General features: G+C 38.3%; 1 protein-coding gene across 1 annotated transcript in view; it reads right to left on the bottom strand.

The window, feature by feature from the left end:
• The window catches only part of cin (Molybdenum cofactor synthesis protein cinnamon), a 321839-nt gene that overhangs the window by 102971 nt on the left and 196123 nt on the right, over positions 1-22745 (bottom strand). Inside the window, exons 12-13 of the mRNA XM_090376470.1 lie at positions 13972-14027; positions 13670-13792 (exon numbers count right to left, since the gene is read on the bottom strand). Coding sequence (XP_090232596.1) covers positions 13670-13792; positions 13972-14027 — 179 coding nt within the window. The remainder of the gene's footprint in view (positions 1-13669; positions 13793-13971; positions 14028-22745) is intronic.

The following is a 22745-nucleotide window of genomic DNA, read 5'->3' as shown; positions in this document are numbered from 1 at the left end:
TCAACAACATAACAACTAACAGCATAAACCCTCCTCCCTTTCTGTTCTCTCTATTCTTACTGTACCCATTATACTCCCCAAATTCCAATTCCACACTGCTTATGACTCTGATATCCCAACAATATCTGCCTTTGATTTCTTGACTAGCACTTCAAGATCATCAAATTTATTAACTATACCATTAGCATTGGCGTACATGCAAGTATACATGCACCTGTTTCTACTTTTAGTTACCCTAACAGAGCCCATGTATTTACTTGTTCCACTATGACTCTCAGCAGTCCTGGAAATCCCCATTGCCTTGTTTTCCTGGCTGCTGCTCAATTGCATTTCAATAGAAGCAGTGCAAGAATCTCTTTCACCTCTGCCAGTGGCTACTGTTAATCTATTAATCCGTATATCCCCCTAACCTAGCAGTTTTCTGACCAACCAAACTCTGCCTCGATAGCATCAGGAAATATTCTTGCACCCTTTCTATTTTGTATCCCATCCCTGTAGAAACAGTCTCTGCTGTTAACAAGCACAGACAAGGCTGAGAAAAATTCTACCCCTTGAGCCTTGCAAGGGGTAGAATTTTCCAAGGAAACAACAATGATATGGAAGAACAGGAATTAATTCCATATATACAGGGTGTCTCAAAAATATTGCTACAAACGTTTAGGGGAGGTAGGTAAGATCTAGAGGAATGTGAATCGCATAGGAACACATAACTGGAAACGTCACCGTAAATCGGTAGACAGCGCTGTTCATCAGTTCGCGACAGGGAAAATTTCTGGTTTACTCATTCAAGCAGTAGTTGCCGCACGAAGAGCATGCATTGATATACGAACTGTGAGCTGGCAGACATGCACCTAGTGTATGTCTGCCAGCAGAGGGCTGGCAGACATACACTAGGATTAGCAGAGGGCAATGGGCAGGCCGCTCTATGAATTTATGGTGAACACTTCCCAGACAGTCATGTACCGGACCACCATTTGTTTTTTAACCCATAATCACAAATTTTTGATGCACGTGTGCATCAAAATTTGTGATTATGGGTTATTTAGAGGTAACAGGAGTAGTGCGGGCAGACCACGTTCGACGCAAACTCCTGCCATGAAAGAAAGTTTGTTTGAATGCCGTCCAGAATAATCCTACTACCAGCACACATGCCGTTGCCTCTGCCTTAGGAGTGTCTCATTGCAGTGTACAGCGTGTCTGGCATGATGATTCCTTACACCCCTTTCATCTCCAAAGGGTTCAGTTACTGCTCCCTAAGATCATCCTGCATGTGTGACTTTTGCACAGTAGTTTCTCCAAGAAAGTGTTCAAGACTTGAATTTTCCAGCCTATGTTTTGTTCACGGATGAGGCTTATTTCACTCAGGAAGGCTTATTCAATCAGTACAATACTCATGTGTGGGCTCACGACAACCCATACGGTGTGCGCCCCATGCGGCACAACATCGCTTCGCAATAAATGTGTAGGCAGGTATGGTCAGTGACTGCTTAGTCAGCCCATACCTGTTACCATCCCGCATGAACTCCGCTAAATATCGGATCTTTCTTGAACAAGTTCTACCAGGGTTACTTTATGATGTTCCAGCAAATGTTAGATGCAACATTTGGTTTCAGCATGACGGGGCGCCTGCCCATTATGGAAGGTGTGTTCGTTACCATTTGAACAGGGGTTTTGGGCATCGATGTATTGGCCATGGTGGACCTGTTGCCTGGCCCCTACACTCACCTGATTAATCGAGCCTTGATTTCTTTCTGTGGGGGGGGGTCCTCAAATCTATCGTGCATGAATCGCTTGTGGAAATGGAAATCGATCTCATGGCGAGACTCATCTGCGCTGCTGCTACTGTCAAAGAAACTCCAGGTGTGTTCGACCGTGTCCACCAATCCATGTTGCATCGGTGTCACGCATGCATCGCGTCTCATGGTGGAACCTTCGAGGATCTGTGGTAACATCATGAAATGCATCCATCTCGTACTCCATTGTTAATATTATGTCAAATAAATGTTTGCCACTAATTACTGTCTTGTGTCATTTCTGCTTCTTGTGTCTCTGCTACTACTTTCCTGTGACGTTTCATTTACCTACAAGAAAACCGGACAATCCTAATCATTGATCGTTTTCTCCCAAACAACCCTTCTAAGTACACGGTCGAAGTGAGAGGTCATTTAGGCACTTCAAATCACAACTTGATGATTGTCTCTGGACTGGACATGTGCAAATGTGACCCCAATTCACAGAGGCGGATCAAAGGGCGACACAAGTAATTATAGACCTGTTAGTTTAACTTCTGTTCCAGGAAAATTAATGGAGGCACTGGTTAAAGAAGCACTGCAGGATCATCTAGACAAGACTTCAGTTATAGCTCAGACACAGCATGGTTTTGTTAAGGGGAAGTCTTGCCTGACCAATTTGATTGGATACTATGATGCAGTCACAAAAGAACTGGATGCAGGGAATAACTTTGATATTATATACTTGGATCTTAGAAAGGCTTTTGATACTGATGCACATGGAAGACTGCTGCACAAATTGGAGCAGAGTGGCATTGGAGGCAAATTGCTGCTATGGATAAAGGAGTTGAGGGGGAGAAGACAGAGAGTGGTAATCAATGGACACTGCTCATCGTGGACTAATGTTATTAGTGGAGTCCCTCAGGGTTCAGTATTGGGTCCATTATTAGCATTAGCATTGCATTAGTAGAGGCATTTGATGCAAGAAAGCAAGCTTATGCAGCATCAGCCAAAAAAAAAATATAAATAAAAAAAAAAAATAAATAAATAAAAAATAACCACTTCCACTTCACCCCTCTGTTCGTTCGAAATACCTGTCCAGCTGAGCCTTAAACATATTTAGGCTATCAACTTCCACGACAAGGGATGGAAGTCTATTCCACCAACAAACCACCTGCTGGCTAAAGGCAAATTTCCTCACGTCTATCCTACATCTGTCCTTTCTCAATTTGAATTTATGCCCTCTCAGGTGATTATTCTGAGCAAGAGGAAGAATCCCATCAGCATTGAGCATGCTCAAACCATTCAAGGCTTTATACACCTCTATCAGATCACCTCCCTGGTGCCTAGTCTCCAGACACTGTAATTTGCAAAACTTAAGCCTTTCTTCGTAAGAGCACCCCTTTGTTCCATTCACTAATCTTGTTGCCCTTCTCTGTACTCGTTCCAGCATCTCTACATCCTTCTTGAAATGAGGCCTCCAGACCTGTATACAGTACTCTAGGTGTGCTCTGACCATTGCCTTATACAAGGGAATAATCACCTCCTTATCCCTGCTAGAAAAATTCCTATATATCATCGACAATACACCATGAGCTACTCTTGCAGCCCATCTGCACTGCTCAGAAAACTTCATATTTCTGAACTTGGCCTTCAGCGTTTGTCAAGTTCTTAACCTCTGTGCTGGTTTATAATCTGAATTTTCTGTAGCCCTAAGAATAAGCACATTCTTGGTGGATTTTATATTTTTGTCTTCCATTTGAGATTCTTTACTAGTAACATATTTCTGAACTTGGCCTTCAGCCTTTGTCAAGTTCTTAACCTCTGTGCTGGTTTATAATCTGAATTTTCTGTAGCCCTAAGAATAAGCACATTCTTGGTGGATTTTATATTTTTGTCTTCCATTTGAGATTCTTTACTAGTAACAATTTGTGTCTGAGAATTCTTAAAAACAGCAAATTGCAATTTAAAGACCTGGACAAGAATTAGAAGCAATTTGTGTTTGAATATCCCAGCGGGAAACATCAGCAAATTTTGAAGCAGGGGCTGAACTTTGTATGTTCAGTTGTGGGCAAACAGGAACAGAATGATCAGGGACCTTATGCATTGTACCATTAAAATAATCATTTTTAAGTGAAAAAAAAGCAGAGGTGTCTGCAGCCTTTTCTAAGATGGTTTCTGTTGTATTTATCTACTCACTGATGATTTTAAGCTTATAGTTCTCCCTCAATAACACGGTTGCTATTGCGTCCAGATTCACCGATTTGTCCAAAATTATGCTATGCAATAACCTTACTGGCCGTGCAGGCAAAACATTTCACAATATCTTTTCTCGATTTAGGTTTTTTCATCATAAACAGAACAGACACCTTGGGGACATTGTTCATGTTGTTCGTTTAGTAACTCTCTCGGAGAAACAATTGGGATCAATTTTGAGTCAGTTTTGAGAAAGTTTGCTTTACTGCAGTGAATGCAAAATTCTGAGACCTAATTAGCAGCATCACTAAGTCTCATTAAAGAAGCTTTTGGATCTTTTAAAGGAACCTTGGTGTTTCCCAAAGGATGTAGAGGTGAAAAATCCTCAGTGTCAGGTACTAATGAGTCCTCTAACTCAAAATCAGAAGAAGCAGCAATGCAGCACATTTGTCAGCCATAACAGGATATGAAATATAATAAGCAATATAAATAATATACAAAATATATAACTAGTACGGTTATAATATAGAAAAGATCTACTTAAAATAAGAATGACAATAAATATTGCAAAACATTTCTTCAGCAGTGCATCTTATGTGAAGTTATTTATAGCTTTATAACATTTAAAGTTTGATAGCTTTCTCCTGGGCCAACACAGTCAATTAAATTCAAATGTATGATAATTTCTAACTGCTACCCAGGCCATTTTTATATTTATCCTCAATTACTTTTGGAGGTGCAATATGGCCTAAGTAGCTATTACACCAGAAATTCTATAACAACTTGCTGAGACAACACATATGAAGGTACATAAATTTGAATTGAGGAGGACAGTTGCAGTATAGATGTGTGGAAATTTGTTTTCAGTAAGCAGATAGTTGATTGTTGGAACAAACTTCCCTCTGCTGCAGTGGAAGTGGGTAGTTTGAATAAAGTTACAGATGAACTAGACATATTATTATAGGGATCAGACAGGTGTTTAGAAAGGTTTTATTTTTTGTTTTTTTTGCTCATGCTGTATAAGCTTGCTTTCTTGCATCATTTTCCACTTCTAATACTAATACTAAATAGCGTAACTATCAATGCAAAGAGAATTCATAAGTGGAATTTCAGCAAGCTATAAAGTTTGGAAATTAAGTATTAAGGCCTTAAAAGAGAGAGAGAGAGAGAGAGAGAGAGAGAGAGAGAGAGAGAGAGAGAGAGAGAGAGAGAGAGAGAGAGAGAGAGAGAGAATATTTATGAGAATAATTTTTTAACTCAGATAATGAAAATAAATGGATAAATATTTGAATTATGAAAAAATAATTATAGCTTGTAAGCTGATTTAGCTTCTTTCAGAATCTGCAAACTCCACCAAAGCACAGAAAGGCAGCTTTAGATCTAAAGATGGATGAGAAAAATATTTGAAAGGAGCAGATAAATTATGAAAGTAGGGAAAACCTTTTTTGATTTTGTTATTTTGCTTCCTTAGATTTTGATTGATTGATTTGGTAGTTGTTGGCGCATCGGCTTCTGTGGCCATATTGCACCTCCCAAGGTTTTTGCAGTACTTTGATCCAAGCCCGAGGCGGGAATCGAACCCGCGACCTTTGGGTTGCCGGGCAGGTACTTTACCCACTCGGCTAGCCCGGTCGGCTGCTTCCTTAGATGGTTCTGCCATTTAATACTAACATATGTCAGAGAACTGGACAGGTATTTTGAACGAACGGAGGAGTTTTTTATTGGCTAATATGCATAAGCTTGCTTTCTTCCATCATATGCCTCTTCTAATGCTAATGCTAATGCTAACTGTATTTATGACTGAGGAATGCCAGTTAAATCTACAGGTTTCTAACCAAAAGAAATAGAATATTCATAAAGATATACATTTTTTTCTAAGATTTTAAAATATAAGAGCAATGAAGCCCAATTTTTACTAATTTAAGTAATATTGCTTAAATATAAGATAGATTATCATACCTTTTTGTAGGAAATTTCTTCACCCAAATTTCTTCATCAGACTGATCTGGTAAATATAATATAAAAGATCTAAGTTTATAATGCGAAAATATCCTTATTAAAATATTGTAAAATTATGCAGTTTTCATAAAACTAATCTTGTCTTCAAGTCCCGAGGAAGAGAAAAGCATAGTCAATGCACATCAGTCTACTCCAAACTAAATCCATCAGCAATGATAGACTAGAAACAGAAGAAAGTTGTCAAACTATATTAAAAACTGTGTTAAAATATTTTAGACTTTTTTTATACACGACCAGGTATTTTGGTTATGAACCATGCTCACAAGAAGTAAAGTGATAAATTAAACAATATCCACTCTCTTATACTTTAAAATTAGTGCACCACGACAAGACTATTTTCGTAACCAATGTGAATCATGCTATTCACATATGCGTATAAAGGCCCATGAGTCTGAAATAGTGTATGGCCCCCACACATTTATAGAATTACAGTTTCGTTTCATTTCATGTGTTTCAGCTATTAACAGTTTTATGTATTCATTCTGTGTATTAATAACTTTAGCCTTGTTAAAAAGAAAAACATGGTTCTCCTGGATGGCGTGAAAGGAAAGTTCAGATGCACCTGTCCTTTTTGTCCTCACAGATGCCTGGGTAGAACCGATGTAAAATGAGCTGCATTCCCTACAAATAATGTTTGTTACTATATTGGTTTGCTCCATGTTAGAGTTTGAGGTTGGTTTCCTCACCCTCAATATTGTCTGGAGTTTACTTGTCGACTGTGCAACTATTTTGAATTCTGTATTTTTAAAAATGTTAAACTGTTCATACCATTGTTGTACATAAGGAACTTTTATGTGTTGTATTCTTACTATGCGTAACTAACCAATTCGGATTTTTGTTTCGCCTGTCGCTGAATTTTCCTAATTATACCCCTGTTTAAAAATCTTGTTGTAAGTTCCCTGAGTTTGTCATTGAGAGTTTCTTGTGTAGAACAAATATAGTTCTACAAAAAAAACTCTTGCATTATAAAATTGGTTAAAAATGATACTCCTTTTCTACGTAAAAGGGTAGTAGCTCGAATAATGCAAAAATTTCCCTCTATTAGTAGGTTTATGGTATATTTTAAAATGTATGTTGTCTAAAATAGGGAGGATTATATTGAGAAATTGAAGAATATCATATCCAATAATTCCACCTATCGACTGGAAAATAGAAGTATGTTTGACAACCTGATAAAACAGTTCAATAATACTTTAACAGAATATAGGAGAAAAGATTATATTACAATGGCGACACTAAAGAATCCTAATGCAAGAACTAACAATGTACCGATCTTGTTTGGACACATAAAGTTGCATAAAATGGGGTATCTGATTAGACCAATTGTTTCCTACAAAACTTCGGCTTTTCCATCTCTAGTGTCTTATTTATATGAAATAATAAAACTGTTACGTCTTACCTTAAAATTCAGTATAAAAAATTCCGATTCCCTTTTTAATATATTAAAGGACAAAAAGATAGATAATGATGATAAATTCGAGCTACCACATTTTACCTTGATGTTGTCTCATTGTATACTAATGTAGATGTTGAATATTCACTCAGCACATTATGGGATTTGATTAAAAGTAATCCCATAATGCTAAATAAAACCAAGTTACCTATAGCCGAAATATTTCATTTAATCAAATTTCTTATAGAGGCTAATTACATTGATTTTCAATGTAACATTTATAGACAAATTTTTGGCCTTCCAATGGGACTTAGCCTGAGTGGTTTAGTAGCAGAAATTTATCCTAACACTATCGAGTAATTACACTTAAATCTGTATATTCATGGGTTAACATTTTATGGTAGGTACTTAGATGATATTCTTGTTATTTCATATGAAGACAACGTAAATAATCTTATGAGTTCTTTTAATAATATAAACACAAGACTTAATTCACTTTGAAAAAGGAAAAACCAGGTGAGAACTCTATAAATTTTCTTAATTTCACATTAACAAGGGTCAATAGTAGTAGTAGTGGCATGTGATGCAAGAAATCAAGTGAATGAGCTTATGCAGCATCAGCCAAAATAAAAAAAAAAAAAAAAAATTATACCCATTCCTTCCAAATGCCTGTCCAGTTCCTCCTTAAATTTATTTAACTTATCAACTTCCACAACAACAGATGGAAGTCTGTTCCAGCAATTAACCACCCACTGGCTAAAGGCAAATTTCTGCACATCTATTCTACATCTGCCTTTTCTTAATTTGAATTTATGCCCCCTTAGGTTCGTAATCTGAACAAGTGGAAGGATCCCATCAGAATTCAGCGTGCTCAATCCATTCAAGGCCTTATACACCTCAATCAGATCACTGGACAGGTGCCTAGTCTCCATCCACTGCAATTTGCAGAACTTAAGCCTCTCTTGGTAAGAGGATCCCTTCATTCCCCTCACCAATCTTGTTGCCCTTCTCTGTACATGCTCAAGAAAATCTACATCCTTCCTAAAATGAGGCCTCCAGACCTGTACGCAGTACTCAAGGCGTGGTCTGACCGTTGCCTTATACAGAGGGACAATCACCTCATTTTCCCTGCGAGCAAAATCCTATCATTGACAAAACCCCATGACCTGCCCTAGCAGTCTGTCTGCATTGCTCAGAAAACTTCATATCTGACTGCACAATTACTCCCAGGTCTTTTTCATTTTCTACCACCTTAAGTGTAGTACCACACAGTTGGTACGTTTCTCTGGAGTTACTTCTACCCATATGCAGTACTTTGCATTTGTCAAGGTTAAACTTCAGTTGCCACTTCTTAGCCCATCTGCCCAAATTTTCTAGATCCTGTTGCAGTAGCACACTGCCATTACTGTCATTAACAACCCTGCCAACCTTTGTATCATCTGCAAACTTTGACACTAAGCCTGATACACCTTCATCAATATCATTGATAAATATACAAAACAACAAAGTACCCAACACCGAACCCTGTGGGACTCCACTAATAACATTAGTCCACGATGAGCAGACCCATTAATTACCACCCTCTGTCTTCTCCCACTCAACCATCCTTTTATCCATTGTAGCAACTTACCCTTAATACCATTCTGCTCCAATTTGTACAATAGTCTTCCATGCGCAACAGTGTCAAAAGCTTTCCTGAAATCCAAATATATGATATCAAAATTATTTTTTCCATCCAGTTCCTTTGTAACCACATCATAATATCCTATCAAATTTGTCAGACAAGACTTTCCCTTAACAAACCCATGCTGTGTCTGAATTATTGCTGCAGTATTGTCTAGATTATCCTGCAATGCATCTTTAACCAGTGACTCCATTCACAATAAGGCCTCTAAGTTTGGGATTATTCATACCACGAATTTAAACAGATACACCAACCGTTTAAAACTGATTTAATAAGAAAATAAAATGATACAAGAGACTGTAAAATAATATTTACAAAAAACTAGTTTAAGACAAAAATAAAATAAAATAAATAAATATGTTAAAATGCATTAAAATATAAATTTAAAAGCGATAAAAACATTTTTGAACCTTTCGGAGGTGTCTGCCTCCTTCCTGAGCAATAATGAAACTTAAGCGACGCATCCTTAAATAACAGGTTCACGGCACGCGTGGATGACCAGACGCATACTCGGTATTCCTTTCACATGTACCATAACAGGAAGTGGCCTGGGGGCGAGGAAAACTTAAACGTTTATCTCTGGCAAAAACCTCAAAAAGGGGGTGAAGTCGTACTCCCCTATCTCTATTCATGCCATTGTTGCCAGATGATTCTATCCACAGATTTTCCAGCCACTTGCGGTCCCAGAATCTCCCCCGACAAAGCTGTCATCCTCGACCGGGTGCATAGATACTGGGACCGCAAGTGGCTCGACGGTCTGTGGATTGGATTCTCAGGAAACAATGGCATGAATACAGATAGGGGAGTACGACTTCACTCCCTTTTTGAGGTGGTGGTTTTTTTGAGAGATAAATGTTTTAGTTTTCCATGCCCCCAGGCCATTTCCGGTTCTGGTACATGTGAAAGGAATACCGAGTATACGCCTTGTCATCCACGTGTGCCGTGAACCTGTTATTTCAGGATGTGTTGCTTAGGTTCCATTATTGTTGAGGAAGGAGGCAGACACTTCCAAAAGCTTCAATAGTGTTTTTATCGCATTTAAATTTATATTTTAATGCATTTTAACGTATTTATTTATTTTATTTTATTTTTGTCTTAAACTAGTTTTTTCTAAATAATCAATTTTTGAAAATATTATTATACAGTCTCTTGTACCATTTTAATTTATTATGAAATCAGTTTTAAACGGTTGGTGTATCTGTTTAAATTTGTGGCAGTGACTCCATTTAACTTCTGTCTGGAACAGAAGTTAAACTAACTGGTCTGTAATTACTCGTGTCACCCTTCAATCCAGCTTTGCAAACTGGGGAGACATTTGCATGTCTCCAGTCCGTGGGGACCTCGCCTGAGTCCAAGGATGTTCTCATAATTATGGCTAAGGGTTTGCTTAGTTGCTTTACTGCCTCCTTTAATATAACAGGATAGATCCCATCCACCCCAGGTGCCTATCTTATGTTTAACTTCACCAATTTCTCCTTCATTTTGCTCTCAGTTATTACAAAATTATTAAGCACACTGCTACAATTTGATAACCTTCTGCCATTTTCAAACCTTAATAACTCCTTATGTGTGAATGTAGATGCAAAATACTCATTCAGTTTGTTTTTTGAGCAGGATCATCAACAGTCGAACTATCGATATCAAGTGGACCAATCAGATTCATCCCCTTCCTTTTACACTTTATAAAAGTAAAGAAATCCTTCCTGTTTTTTTTAGCATCTTTTGCCAAAGATTTCTCGTAAACTGCTTTCGCCTGCCTAACCTCCTTTGTGACCTGATTACAGACTAGCTTATATCAGCCATAGGCTTCTGAGTTGCTTGATAATTTATATGCATCCCATGCATTTTTCTTCTCTGTCATGACTCTCATTAGTTCACTTGATAACCATTTTGTTCAACGCCTAAACCATGAACAATATTTCTTAATAGGTATGAAACTTTTAGTAGCTTCCACAATTAATTCCTTGAATGCTTCTCACTTAGAATTTACTGTTGGTAACATCGTCAGTTGATCCCACCGTACAGAATTTAAAAACTGTCTGAGACCACTGTACTCACCTTTACGGAAGGAAAAACTCTTTCCTTTACCCCTGATGGTAATTATATCTTTAAATCAAAATTCCAATTCTGCATTCCTAATATCAGTGTGACACCACGTCTCTGAAATCCCAACAATATCCGCCTTTGATGTCTTGACCAACACTTGAAATTCATCAAATTTATTTACTATACTTCTAGCATTGGTATACATTGCAAGCATACATGCACCTATTCCTATTCACCCTAACACATCCCATATACCCACCTATTTCACGATGACTGCCATCAGTCCCTGAAACCCCCAGCACCCCTCACTCCGGGTCGCTACTTATTCTAATAGAAGTCGTGCAAGAATCACCTTCACCTCTGCTTGTGGCTACTTTTAACCTTTTAGTCTGTGAATTCCCCCAAGCTAGCAGTTTTCCGACCCACCTAACACTGCCTCGATAGCATACAAGGCTCTCATCATGTACTCCCTCCTATCGTGTCTGGGCAGAATTGCAGACACTTTCAAATTTAACCAACGATGACACACTCTTTAAAATATACTATAAACCTACTAATTCGGGAGATTTTTGCAGTATTCGAGCTAACACCCTTTTATGTATAAAAGGAGTATCACTTTTAACCAATTTTATAATGCATACAGATATAGTTCTACATAAGAAACTCTCAATGATGAACTCAGGGAATTTACAACAAGATTTTTAAATAAGGGATATCTTCTTCTTCCAGTCATATTGTTCCCTGAGGAGCTGTTGTGGCGACCAACAAAATCCTCCAACTGCATCGGTCATAGGCTATACGAGCAGCATCGCAAAATTTCACTGATCCCATCCTTCCTCCTAGTTGTAGGTCTTCCTTTAACAGCAGTTTTTTGAGTTGGTTTTGTTATGGTCTCTGTGGCATCAGATAATGTGGTGGTATGCCATTGCCTACCACATGAAAGGGGCTGGCTTTAATCATAGGAAGAGTCATCATGTATCCCTAGAGATGCTCTTGAAGAGGAAAGGTGACTACAGCAGAGCCCCACTTAGTGCAGAAGGCTGTTTAAAACTGGTTTCTGCCTGGTTTCCAGAGGTCGTTTGATATAATACAGTCAGCCGACCTCTGGAAACCAGCGGCCGTCTGACTGTATTATATCAAAGCCTCTTTCCTTTCAATATATTTTCTGCTGAAATCTACTAAAAAGGCGAATGCTTTCGATGAAGTCAGATAATTTTCAGTGATATTTGTAGTTGACATAGCCATAAATTACTAGACAACTATACGTATAAACAAACCAGCATCACCGCCATAATCACTTCTCTATATATATTTTTTTCTATTCCTTTTTAGGAGATATACACTAGGTATAATTAGGAACATTCAGCGACAGGCGAAACAAAAATCTGAATCAAATCCACTTAGTAAGAACACTAAACATAAAAGTTCCTTACGTACAACAACGGTATGAACAGTTTATTAACATTTTAAAAAATACAGAATTCGAAATAGTTGCACAACCAACAAGTAAACTCCTGACAATACTGAGGGCAAGGCAACCAACCTCAGTCTCTAACATGGAGCGAACCAATATAGTCTATAACATTGCTTGTGGGGAATGCAACTTCTTTTACATAAGTTCTACCCAAAATTATCTTTCTATGTGTTTACAACAATACCAGGCATCTGTGAGGATGAAAAGGATAGGTGCATCTGAACTTTCCTTTCACGACATACTTCTCCTTTCTTTTTAACGAGGCTAAAGTTATTAATACACAGAATGAATACATAAAACTGTTAACAGCTGAAACAAAACTGTAATTCTATAAATGTGTGGAGACCATACACTATTTCAGACTCATGGGGCTTTATGCGCATGTGTGAATAGCGTGATTCACATTGATTAACGAAAATAGTCTTGTCGTGGTGCACTATTTTAAAATATAAGAGAGTGGATATTGTTTAATTTATCACTTTACTTCTTGTGAGCATGGTTCATAACCAAAACACCTGGTCGTGTATAAAAAAAGTCTAAAATATTTTAACACAGTTTTTAATATAGTTTGACAACTGTCTTCTGTTTCTAGTCTATCTTTGCTGATGGATTTGGTTTGGGGTAGATTGATGTGTATTGGCTATGCTTTTCTCTTCCTTGGTAGCAGTAAGTAGACAATGGGACTTGAAGACAAGATTAGTTTTATGAAAACCGCATAATTTTACAATCTTTTAATAAGGATATTTTCGCATTATAAACTTAGATCTTTTATATTATATTAACCAGATCAGTTTGATGAAGAAATTTGGGTGACGAAATTTCCTACAAAAAGGTATGATAATCTATCTTATATTTAAACAATAAAGATATACAGTAATAACATGTGATAAAATGAAAATTCACCAAAGGAAAAAAGTCTCATATTAATTTTTCTATATCTATTATATATTTAATGACTATGTTTAAAAATATTGTTTGAAAAATACTAGTTAAAATTTTCACAAAAATATACATTCTTGCAAACTAGCTAGAGACTTTTGTTAATAGGTGCTTCAATATTGTTGTAAGAAATAGTAGAAGGCTAATAAAAAAAATAAAATAATTACACATAAAACATATATACATACTTCATCAGCAACACTAACAATTTCCGTATCTTCAACTTGAACAACAGCATCAGCACTAGAAGGAACTGGAGCCCCAGTGCTAATTCTAATACAAGTTCCGGGCACAACCTGCTGTAAGTTAGGCTATTGAAATAAAAAATAGACTATAAATATAAAATCATTGAAATTTGACTTAATAATAATGGGCAAATCACTTTATGAAATATTTCATTTTATTATAATATACAGTATACATAATTATAAAACTATTATATTTTCAATTAATCTATTTAATTATTTAAATTTTCTGTTTCTAAACTTACCACAGAACCAGCAGTTATTTCCCCATTAACTTTCCTATCACCACATCCATCTGATGCTAAAATAAACATTTTTTGTTGTAGTTCAACAATACAGTAATATATAAAATTAATGTTCAATATATAATAATTTGATACACTATATTAAACATTATTTTTAAAATTTTAATAATGTTTAATACAGAGTGACTATGCAGTTAAAAATTAAAAAGTTCTTAACTCATTTATTCTAAGTGAAAATATCAAATATTCCTATACACAGAGCTGAATTTTCTTATACTACTGAAAATGTTATCTTCTGAGATTTTACCTTGAACATCATTAATAATGGAAACAGAAACCTTACTTCTTGTTGTTTAAAGGCACAAAGTGCAGCAGAGTCTGTAAGTGAAACACTGGGTGTAAGATGATATTGTAATGGGGGATGCCTTTGTGTGTGCGCGATGTAAGGAGTGTAAGGAAATCAGGCGATAACTCAGCATTATGGGCCTATATGAAGGACAGTGCGGATGCCCTCAAAGGATTTAAATTGAGGGGCCCATCAAGCCCTCAGCTGCCCACATCAACACCAGAGCTTGCACTTGGTCATCGTGCAACACCGCGGCAACCCCCAAGGCAGAAACTAGTAGCTGTTGGTCACTCTATTGTCAGGGACATGGGGAACATGCTTTGTAAAAAGGATATGTGGAACTGGACCAGGGTATGTCTGCCAGGGGCAAAGGTTGATGATGTTGTAGAGTGGATATGATGATGTTGTAGAGTGGATACAGGTATTTATCCCCATCTAAACTGGTGGGCAGTGGCCCAAGGATATCCATACTCACTCTGTATCGAGGTGTTGACTCAGATGGAACCCATATCAGATTTGCCTTCACTTTTGGATTATATCCACTTTTCTCCAAACACAAAGTACAAGTATCTACATAATTTTTGACATCACTGTACATGTCCTTCCAAAAAAAAATCTTTTCTAATTTTCTGTAATGTTTTGTCAAATGCTAGATGACCACTGAAGGGACTACTGTGACATTGTCCAAAATCTCATGTTTTAATGCATGTGGAACCATGATTTGTTCAAATGGCTGGTCTCAAGTTGATTTGCTATCAGGAAGAAGTGTAATGGTATAGCACTCCATCATTTAAGTAGTAGGAATCTGGGATCTTAGCTATCGATTGGGCATTTCCCTCTAATTGAGTGATCGAGTTCAGATTGTTATCTTCCCTCTGTGACATCCTCATTAACTCTTTAGTGGCTTCTTTTGGCATTACTATTGCTTCAAGTGTGATTCCGGCCGACATCGTTGCAACTTGTTAAGTACTATGGTTCTTTTGCCTCTTAGGCTTAGTATCTTCTAAAACTGGTCTTGATAGAAAGTCCGCATTAGAATGTAATTTATCTGGACAGTATACAATGTTGAAATCAAAATCTTGTAGCATCAAGTTCCAACGAGTTAATCTAGAAGTGGGATTTTTTTAATTGGAGAAGATATCTCAATGGTGCATGGTCCGAAATTAGCTGAAATTTAAAACCATATAAGAAATGGTTTAAAATGGTTTTCTGAATCTCAAAATGGAGAAAACAACTGCCTACCTTTCCTTCTCCACCATGCTGTATGACTTTTGTGGATTTCTTGGATGATTGTTTTCTGCAGCAGCATGTTCGAGAGGCAACCAGAGAAAGCAATACTCTTGATCTGGTTATCAGCAGTGATCATTCGTGTATTAAGAATTTGCAGATAAAGGAACCACTAGGTGGCAGTGATCACAGTGTACTGATGTGGGATTTACTTAAAGACTTAATTACCATCAGGGGTAAAAGAAAGGGTTTTTGCTTCCGTAAGGGTGAGTACAGTGGTCATAGACAGTTTTTAAATTCTGTACAGTGGGATCAACTGACAATGTTACCGCCAGAAAATTCGAAGTGGGAAGCATTCAAGGAATTAATCGTGGATGCTACTAACAGTTTCATACCTATTAAGAAATATTGTTCAAGGTTTAGGACTAAATGTTTATCTAATGAACTAATGAGACTCGTAACAGAGAACAAAAATGCATGGGATGCATATAAATTTTCAAGCGACTCAGAAGCCTATGGCAGATATAAGCTAGTCTGTAATCAGGTCACAAAGGAGGTTAGGCAGGCGAAGGCAGATTACGAAAAATTCTTGGCAAAAGATGCTAAGAAAAACAGCTAGCATTTCTTTACTTATATAAACTCTAAAAGGAAGGGGATGAATCTGATTGGTCCACTTGACATCGATGGTTCGAGAGTTGATGATCCTGCTCAGAGAGCAAGCAAACTGAATGAGTATTTTGCATCTACATTCACACATGAGGAATTATTAAGGTTTGAAAATGGCAGAAGGTTATCAGGTTGTAGCAGGATACTTTTTTTTTTTTTTTTTTTATGTGAACCCCAAACACGAGAGGTATTAGAACCTATAGTACTTAGTACCGTGCTTGGGTTGGAGGTTGAGAAGATGAAAGAAGATATTTGTTGACATTGGACTTGAACTTCTGTAGATTGTAATTTTCAGGAAATACGTATGAAGGAAGGTTGTTCCAGAAAACGGCAGTTGAATGAATAAATGAGGAAGATGAAAAGTTGGTTCTGTGGGTTTAAAGTTGGACAGTAAATGGATGTTGGCTGGTGGCAACACGTGTTCGGACTGTTTTGAAAGAGAGAGCGGGAATTATAGAAGCCAATTCAGAAGAACAGTGCCCATGGAAGTATCTGTAGAAGAGGCATGCAGCAGAAACAGTGCGTCTATCAGAAAGCAAGTGGAGAGACTCTGTTAGAGATGAATCAGTAATTAACCTAACTGCCCTCTTCTGAATGGAATCAAGAAGCCTGAGAGAGGTTTTGGGGTCACCACCATAGATGTGGGAACAATATTCCATGGCAGGGCGAATTTGCGATTTATACAGAGTGAGCAACTGTTTGGAAGAAAAGTAACGCCGAGAGCATAAGAGCAAACCAAGTTTTTTAGATGCAGAGGAAGCAATATTTGTAATGTGTTTGTGCCAAGAGAGATTAGAAGTCAGGGTAATTCCCAAAAGAGATATATCATTTTGCCTAGATATCGGAGAGTCACTAAAGATAAGCATAGGAGCAGAAGAATCCTTTTTGCGAGATAATAAGACCAGACTGAGTTTTAGAAGAGTTGAAATCAACTAAGTTGTCTTTGCCCCACTGGAGAATTACCTGAAGATCGGCATTTAAGGAACTGGCAGCAGATTTTCGAGAACTTGAAGCTGATTGAGCAGGACAAGGTTTCTCGAAATGGAAAGTTGAAAGCAATGTGCGATCATCGGCAAAACTATGGATGGCATTTCCAGTCAATGGAAGAAGGTCATTGATATACAAGAGGAAAAGAGTGGGGAAAAGAACTGAACCTTGGGGAACACCAGCATTAGTGGAGACGTCAGAAGTCAGAGAGCCATCTACCATCACCCTCAGTGAGCGATCACAGAGAAAACTGGATAACCAATTACTAAAAACAGTTGGCAAACCATAAGATGGAAGCTTCTTTAGAAGGCCTTCATGCCAAACACGATCAAAAGCCTTTGAGATGTCAAGAGCAACTACATGTGTTTCACCGAACCTTTCCATTGAATTAGTCCATAAATGAGTAACATAAACCAGAATATCACCAGTGGTTCAACACTGACGAAATCCATACTGGCGATCGTTGATCAGATGGAAGGTTCCTAGGTAGTTTAAGAGTTGGCGGTTAATTGATTTCTCCATTACTTTAGAAAGAGTAGAAGTAATTGCAATGGGAAGATAATTGGATGGGAGGGATTTGTCACCCTTTTTAGAAACTGGCTGGATATGAGCAAATTTCCAAGCAGAAGGAAAAACACCTTTGGAATAAGAAAGTGAAAAAAGGCGGCAAAGAATAGGAGTAAGTTCAGGAGCACAGGTTTTGAGAACAAGTGGAGAAATACCATCAGGTCCTGGAGCTTTCTTAGCATCAAGATTCATCAAAATCCTTCTGATATCCTTTTGATGGAAGACCACAGGAGGCATTGAATGGAGCGTGTTAGGAATGGTGGGAGGTGTTTTACCAAGATCATTAATACATGAGCTGGAAGAAAAATGGGATGCTAGCAGGTCAGCTTTATCCTTGGCTGAAGTGAGAACAGAACCATCTGGTTTGGACAGAGGTGGGAGCAGAGATGGTCAAAAGTTGCGGCCAATAGCTTTGGCAAGAGACCAGAATGCTCGGCTACCATTAGGGCAAGAAGCAAGTTTTCTACTCTTAGCCTGTTCAAACTCTAGTTTGGACTGATTAATAACTGCTTTACAATTGTTGCGAGCTTTGGTGTAGGCAGAAAATGAAACTGAAGAATTAGAAACAAGCCAATTACGATATGCAACATTCTTCTCTTGGACAGCCTTAGCACATTTATTGGAAAACCAAGGTTTAGATAAAGGATGAGATTTTAAAGTGGAGTGTGGGATAAAGGATTCCATTCCTGCAAGAATAATTTCACTGACACAATCTGAGCAAACGTTGACATCTGAAGTTTTGAAACGGTAATCAGATCAAGGAAAAGAAGAAAAGAAGTCTCGCAGGTCATCCCATTTTGCATTCTTGTAATGCCAAACAATACGAAGTTGGGAATAGTTATGAGATAAAGGTTCCATTGGAGAAGAGAACATCACCAAGTTGTGATCTGAAGTGCCTAAAGGAACTCTCACTTCAACCTTGTACTTAGAAGAGTTGTTTGTGAGAAAAAGATCAAGCGTATTGGCTGTATGATTAGGATTGTCCGGTATTCTTGTAGGTAAATGAACAATCTGTGCTAGGTTATTAGTAATTGCAAAAGCCTCAGCATCTCGACCTGCTGGGTCAGTGTGACTAGAAAATGGAAGCCAGCTGGAGTTGTGAACATTAGCATTAGCATTAGTAGGGGCATTTGATGCAAGAAAGCAAGCTTATGCAGCATCAGCCATAAAAAAAAAAAAAAAAAACCCACTTCCACTTCACCCCTCTGTTCGTTCAAAATACCTGTCCAGCTGAGCCTTAAACTTATTTAGGCTATCAACCTCCACCACAAGGGATGGCAGTCTGTTCCACCAACCAACCACCCGCTGGCTAAAGGCAAATTTCCGTACGTCTATCCTACATCTGTCTTTCCTCAATTTGAATTTATGCCCTCTCAGGTGATTTTTCTGAGCTAGAGGAAGAATCCCATCAGCATTGAGCATGCTTAAACCATTCAAGGCTTTATACACCTCTATCAGATCACCTCGCTGGTGCCTAGTCTCCAGACACTGTAATTTGCAAAACTTAAGCCTTTCTTCGTAAGAGCACCCCTTTGTTCCATTCACTAATCTTGTTGCCCTTCTCTGTACTCGTTCCAGCAGCTCTACATCCTTCTTGAAATGAGGCCTCCAGACCTGTATACAGTACTCTAGGTGTGGCCTGACCATTGCCTTATACAATGGAATAATCACCTCCTTATCCCTGCTGGAAAAATTCCTGTATATCATTGACAATACTCCATGAGCTACTCTTGCAGCCCGTCTGCACTGATCAGAGAACTTCATATCTGCCTGCACAATCACCCCCAAGTCCCTTTCATTCTCTACCACTGTCAGTGTAGTACCACAGAGTTGATACGTTGCTCTGGGGTTGCTGTTTCCCATGTGTAGTACTTTACATTTGTCAATGTTAAACTTCATTTGCCACCTCTCAGCCCATCTGCTCAACCTTTCCAGATCCTGTTGCAGCAGCATAGTGTCAGTAGTGTCCTTGACAACCCTGCCAACCTTTGTATCATCTGCAAACTTGGACATTAAGCTTGATATACCATCATCAATATCATTTATAAATACAGAAAACAATAATGGACCCAACACTGAGCCCTGAGGGACTCCACTAATAACATTAGTCCACGATGAGCAGTATCCATTGATTACCACTCTCTGTCTTCTCCCCCTCAACCACCCCTTTATCCATAGCAGCAATTTGCCTCCAATGTCACACTGCTCCAATTTGTGTAGCGGTCTTCCATGTGCAACAGTATCAAAAGCCTTTCTAAGATCCAAGTATATAATATCAAAGTTATTCCCTGCATCCAGTTCTTTTGTGACTGCATCATAGTATCCAATCAAGTTGGTCAGGCAAGACTTCCCCTTAACAAAACCATGCTGTGTCTGAGCTATAACTGAAGTCTTGTCTAAATGATCCTGCAGTGCTTCTTTAACCAGTGCCTCCATTAATTTTCCTGGAACAGAAGTTAAGCTCACAGGTCTATACTTACTTGTGTCAGCCTTTGATCCTCCTTTGTGAATTGGGGTCACATTTGCACTTTTCCAGTCTATGGGTACCTCCCCTGAGTCCAAGGAAGCTCTCATAATTATGGCTAAGGGTTTGCTTACCTCCTTTGCTGCCTCCTTTAATATAACTGGATAGATCCCATCCACCCCGGGTGCCTTTCTTGTGTTTATCTTCAACAGTTTCTCCTCCACTTTACTCCCAGTTATTTCAAGATTCTGTAGCTTACTGCTAGAGTTGAATACACCTCTGGCATTCCCCTTGCTGAATAACTCCTCATGTGTGAATGTCGATGCAAAATATTCATTTAGTTTGTTAGCTACCTGAGCAGGATCATCAACAGCTGACCCATCAATATCAAGTGGACCAATCTGATTCATCCCCTTCCTTCTAGAGTTTACATAAGTAAAGAACTCTTTGCTGTTTTTCTTTGCATCCCTTGCCAAGGATTTCTCGTAATCTGCCTTCGCCTGCCTAACCTCCTTTGTAACCTGGTTGCATATCAACTTGTATCTATCATAGGCTTCTGTCATGTGTTAATTTGTAAGTACCCCATGCATTTTTCTTCTCTGCCATATGCCTCATTAGGTCATCTGACATCCATTTTGGCCTAAACCTTGAACAATATTTCATTAAAATCACCAAGGAAAATTACCTCACTGTTAGGAAAGTTGGACTGGAGAAAGTCAAGTTGCAAAGAGCTCCAAGTGACTAGTGGAGTTGGGAGAATGGTAGCGATGAATTTGACACAATGAGGTAGAGAGATTTTAAGCCAGAGAAGATCAAAGAGAGGAGATTCCAGATTGCCAAGTCTCTGACGGAATATCAGAACGGACATATGCACAAGTACCACCTTTGAGGCGAAAGGAATCATACAGCAAATAATTTGGACATCTGAGATGAGCAGTAGTTGAATCAACTGATAACTGAGATTCAGTCAGAAAAAGTACATGGGATAATTTTGTGTGATTTTAATGATTTTGTAAAAACGGAAAGCAAATTGGAGGAGAAATTGTTGAAGTTAAACATAAGAAAAGCATCTGGGGTGGATGGGATCTATCCAGTTATATTAAAGGAGGTGGCAAAGCAATTAAGCAAACCCTTAGCCATAATTATGAGAGCATCCTTGGACTCAGGGGAGGTTCCCACGGACTGGAGTTGTGCAAATGTATCCCCAATTCACAAAGGGGGGATCGAAGGGTGACACGAGTAATTACAGACCAGTTAGTTTAACTTCTGTTTCGGGTAAAATAATGGAGTCACTGGTTAAAGATGCATTGCAGGATCATATAGACAACACTGCAGCAAAAAATTCAGACACAGCATGGGTTTGTTAAGGGAAAGTGTTGTCTGACAAATTTGATAGGATATTATGATGTGGTTACAAAGGAACTGGATGCAAAAAATAATTTTTATATCATATATTTGGATTTCAGGAAAGCTTTTGACACTGTTGCGCAAGGAAGACTATTGCACAAATTGGAGCAGAATGATATTAAGGGTAAGTTGCTACAATGGATAAAAGGATGGTTAAGTGGAAGAAGACAGAGGGTGGTAATCAATGGGTGCTGCTCTTCGTGGACTAATGTTATTAGGGAGTCCTACAGGCTTCGGTGTTAGGTCCACTGTTGTTTTGTATATTTATCAATTATATTGATGAAGGTATATCAGGCTTAATGTCGAAGTTTGCAGATGATACAAAGGTTGGCGGGTTTGTTAATGACAGTGTGCTACTGCAACAGGATCTAGATAATTTGGGCAGATGGGCTAAGAAGTGGCAAATGAAGTTTAACCTTGACAAATGCAAAGTACTGAATATGGGTAGAAGTAACCCCAGAGAAACGTACCAACCGTGTGGTACTATGCTTAAGGTGGTAGAAAATGAAAAAGACCTGGGAGTAATTGTGCAGTCAGATATGAAGTTTTCTGAGCAATGCAGACAGGTTGCCAGGGCAGGTCATGAGGTTTTGTCAATGATATATAGGAATTTTGCTAGCAGGGAGAAGGAGGTGATTGTCCCTCTGTATAAGGCAATGGTCAGGCCATGCCTTGAGTACTGCGTACAGGTCTAGAGGCCGCATTTTAGGAAGGATGTAGATTTACTTGAGCGTGTACAGAGAAGGGCAACAAGATTGGTGAGGGGAATGAAGGGATCCTCTTACCAAGAGAGGCTTAAGTTCTGAAAATTGTAGTGGCTGGAGACTAGGCACCTGTGCGGTGATCTGATTGAGGTGTATAAGGCCTTGAATGGGTTGAGCATGCTGAATTCTGATGCGATCCTTCCACTTGTTCACATTACGAACCTAAGGGGCATAAATTCAAATTAAAAAAAAACAGATGTAAAATAGATGTGTGGAAATTTGCCTTTAGCCAGCGGGTGGTTAATTTCTGGAACAAACTTCCATCTGTCGTGGAAGTTGATAGGTTAAATAAATTTAAGGAGGAACTGGACAGGCATTTGGAGGGAATGGTGTGATTTTTTTTTTT

The sequence above is a fragment of the Mastigoproctus giganteus genome, chromosome 6 (genome assembly GCF_048544385.1).
Source record: "Mastigoproctus giganteus isolate SK-2022 chromosome 6, ASM4854438v1, whole genome shotgun sequence".
NCBI lineage: Eukaryota > Metazoa > Arthropoda > Arachnida > Uropygi > Thelyphonidae > Mastigoproctus > Mastigoproctus giganteus.
The sequence above is the reverse complement of the archived record's forward strand: the minus strand, read 5'-3'. Positions and strand labels throughout refer to the sequence as shown.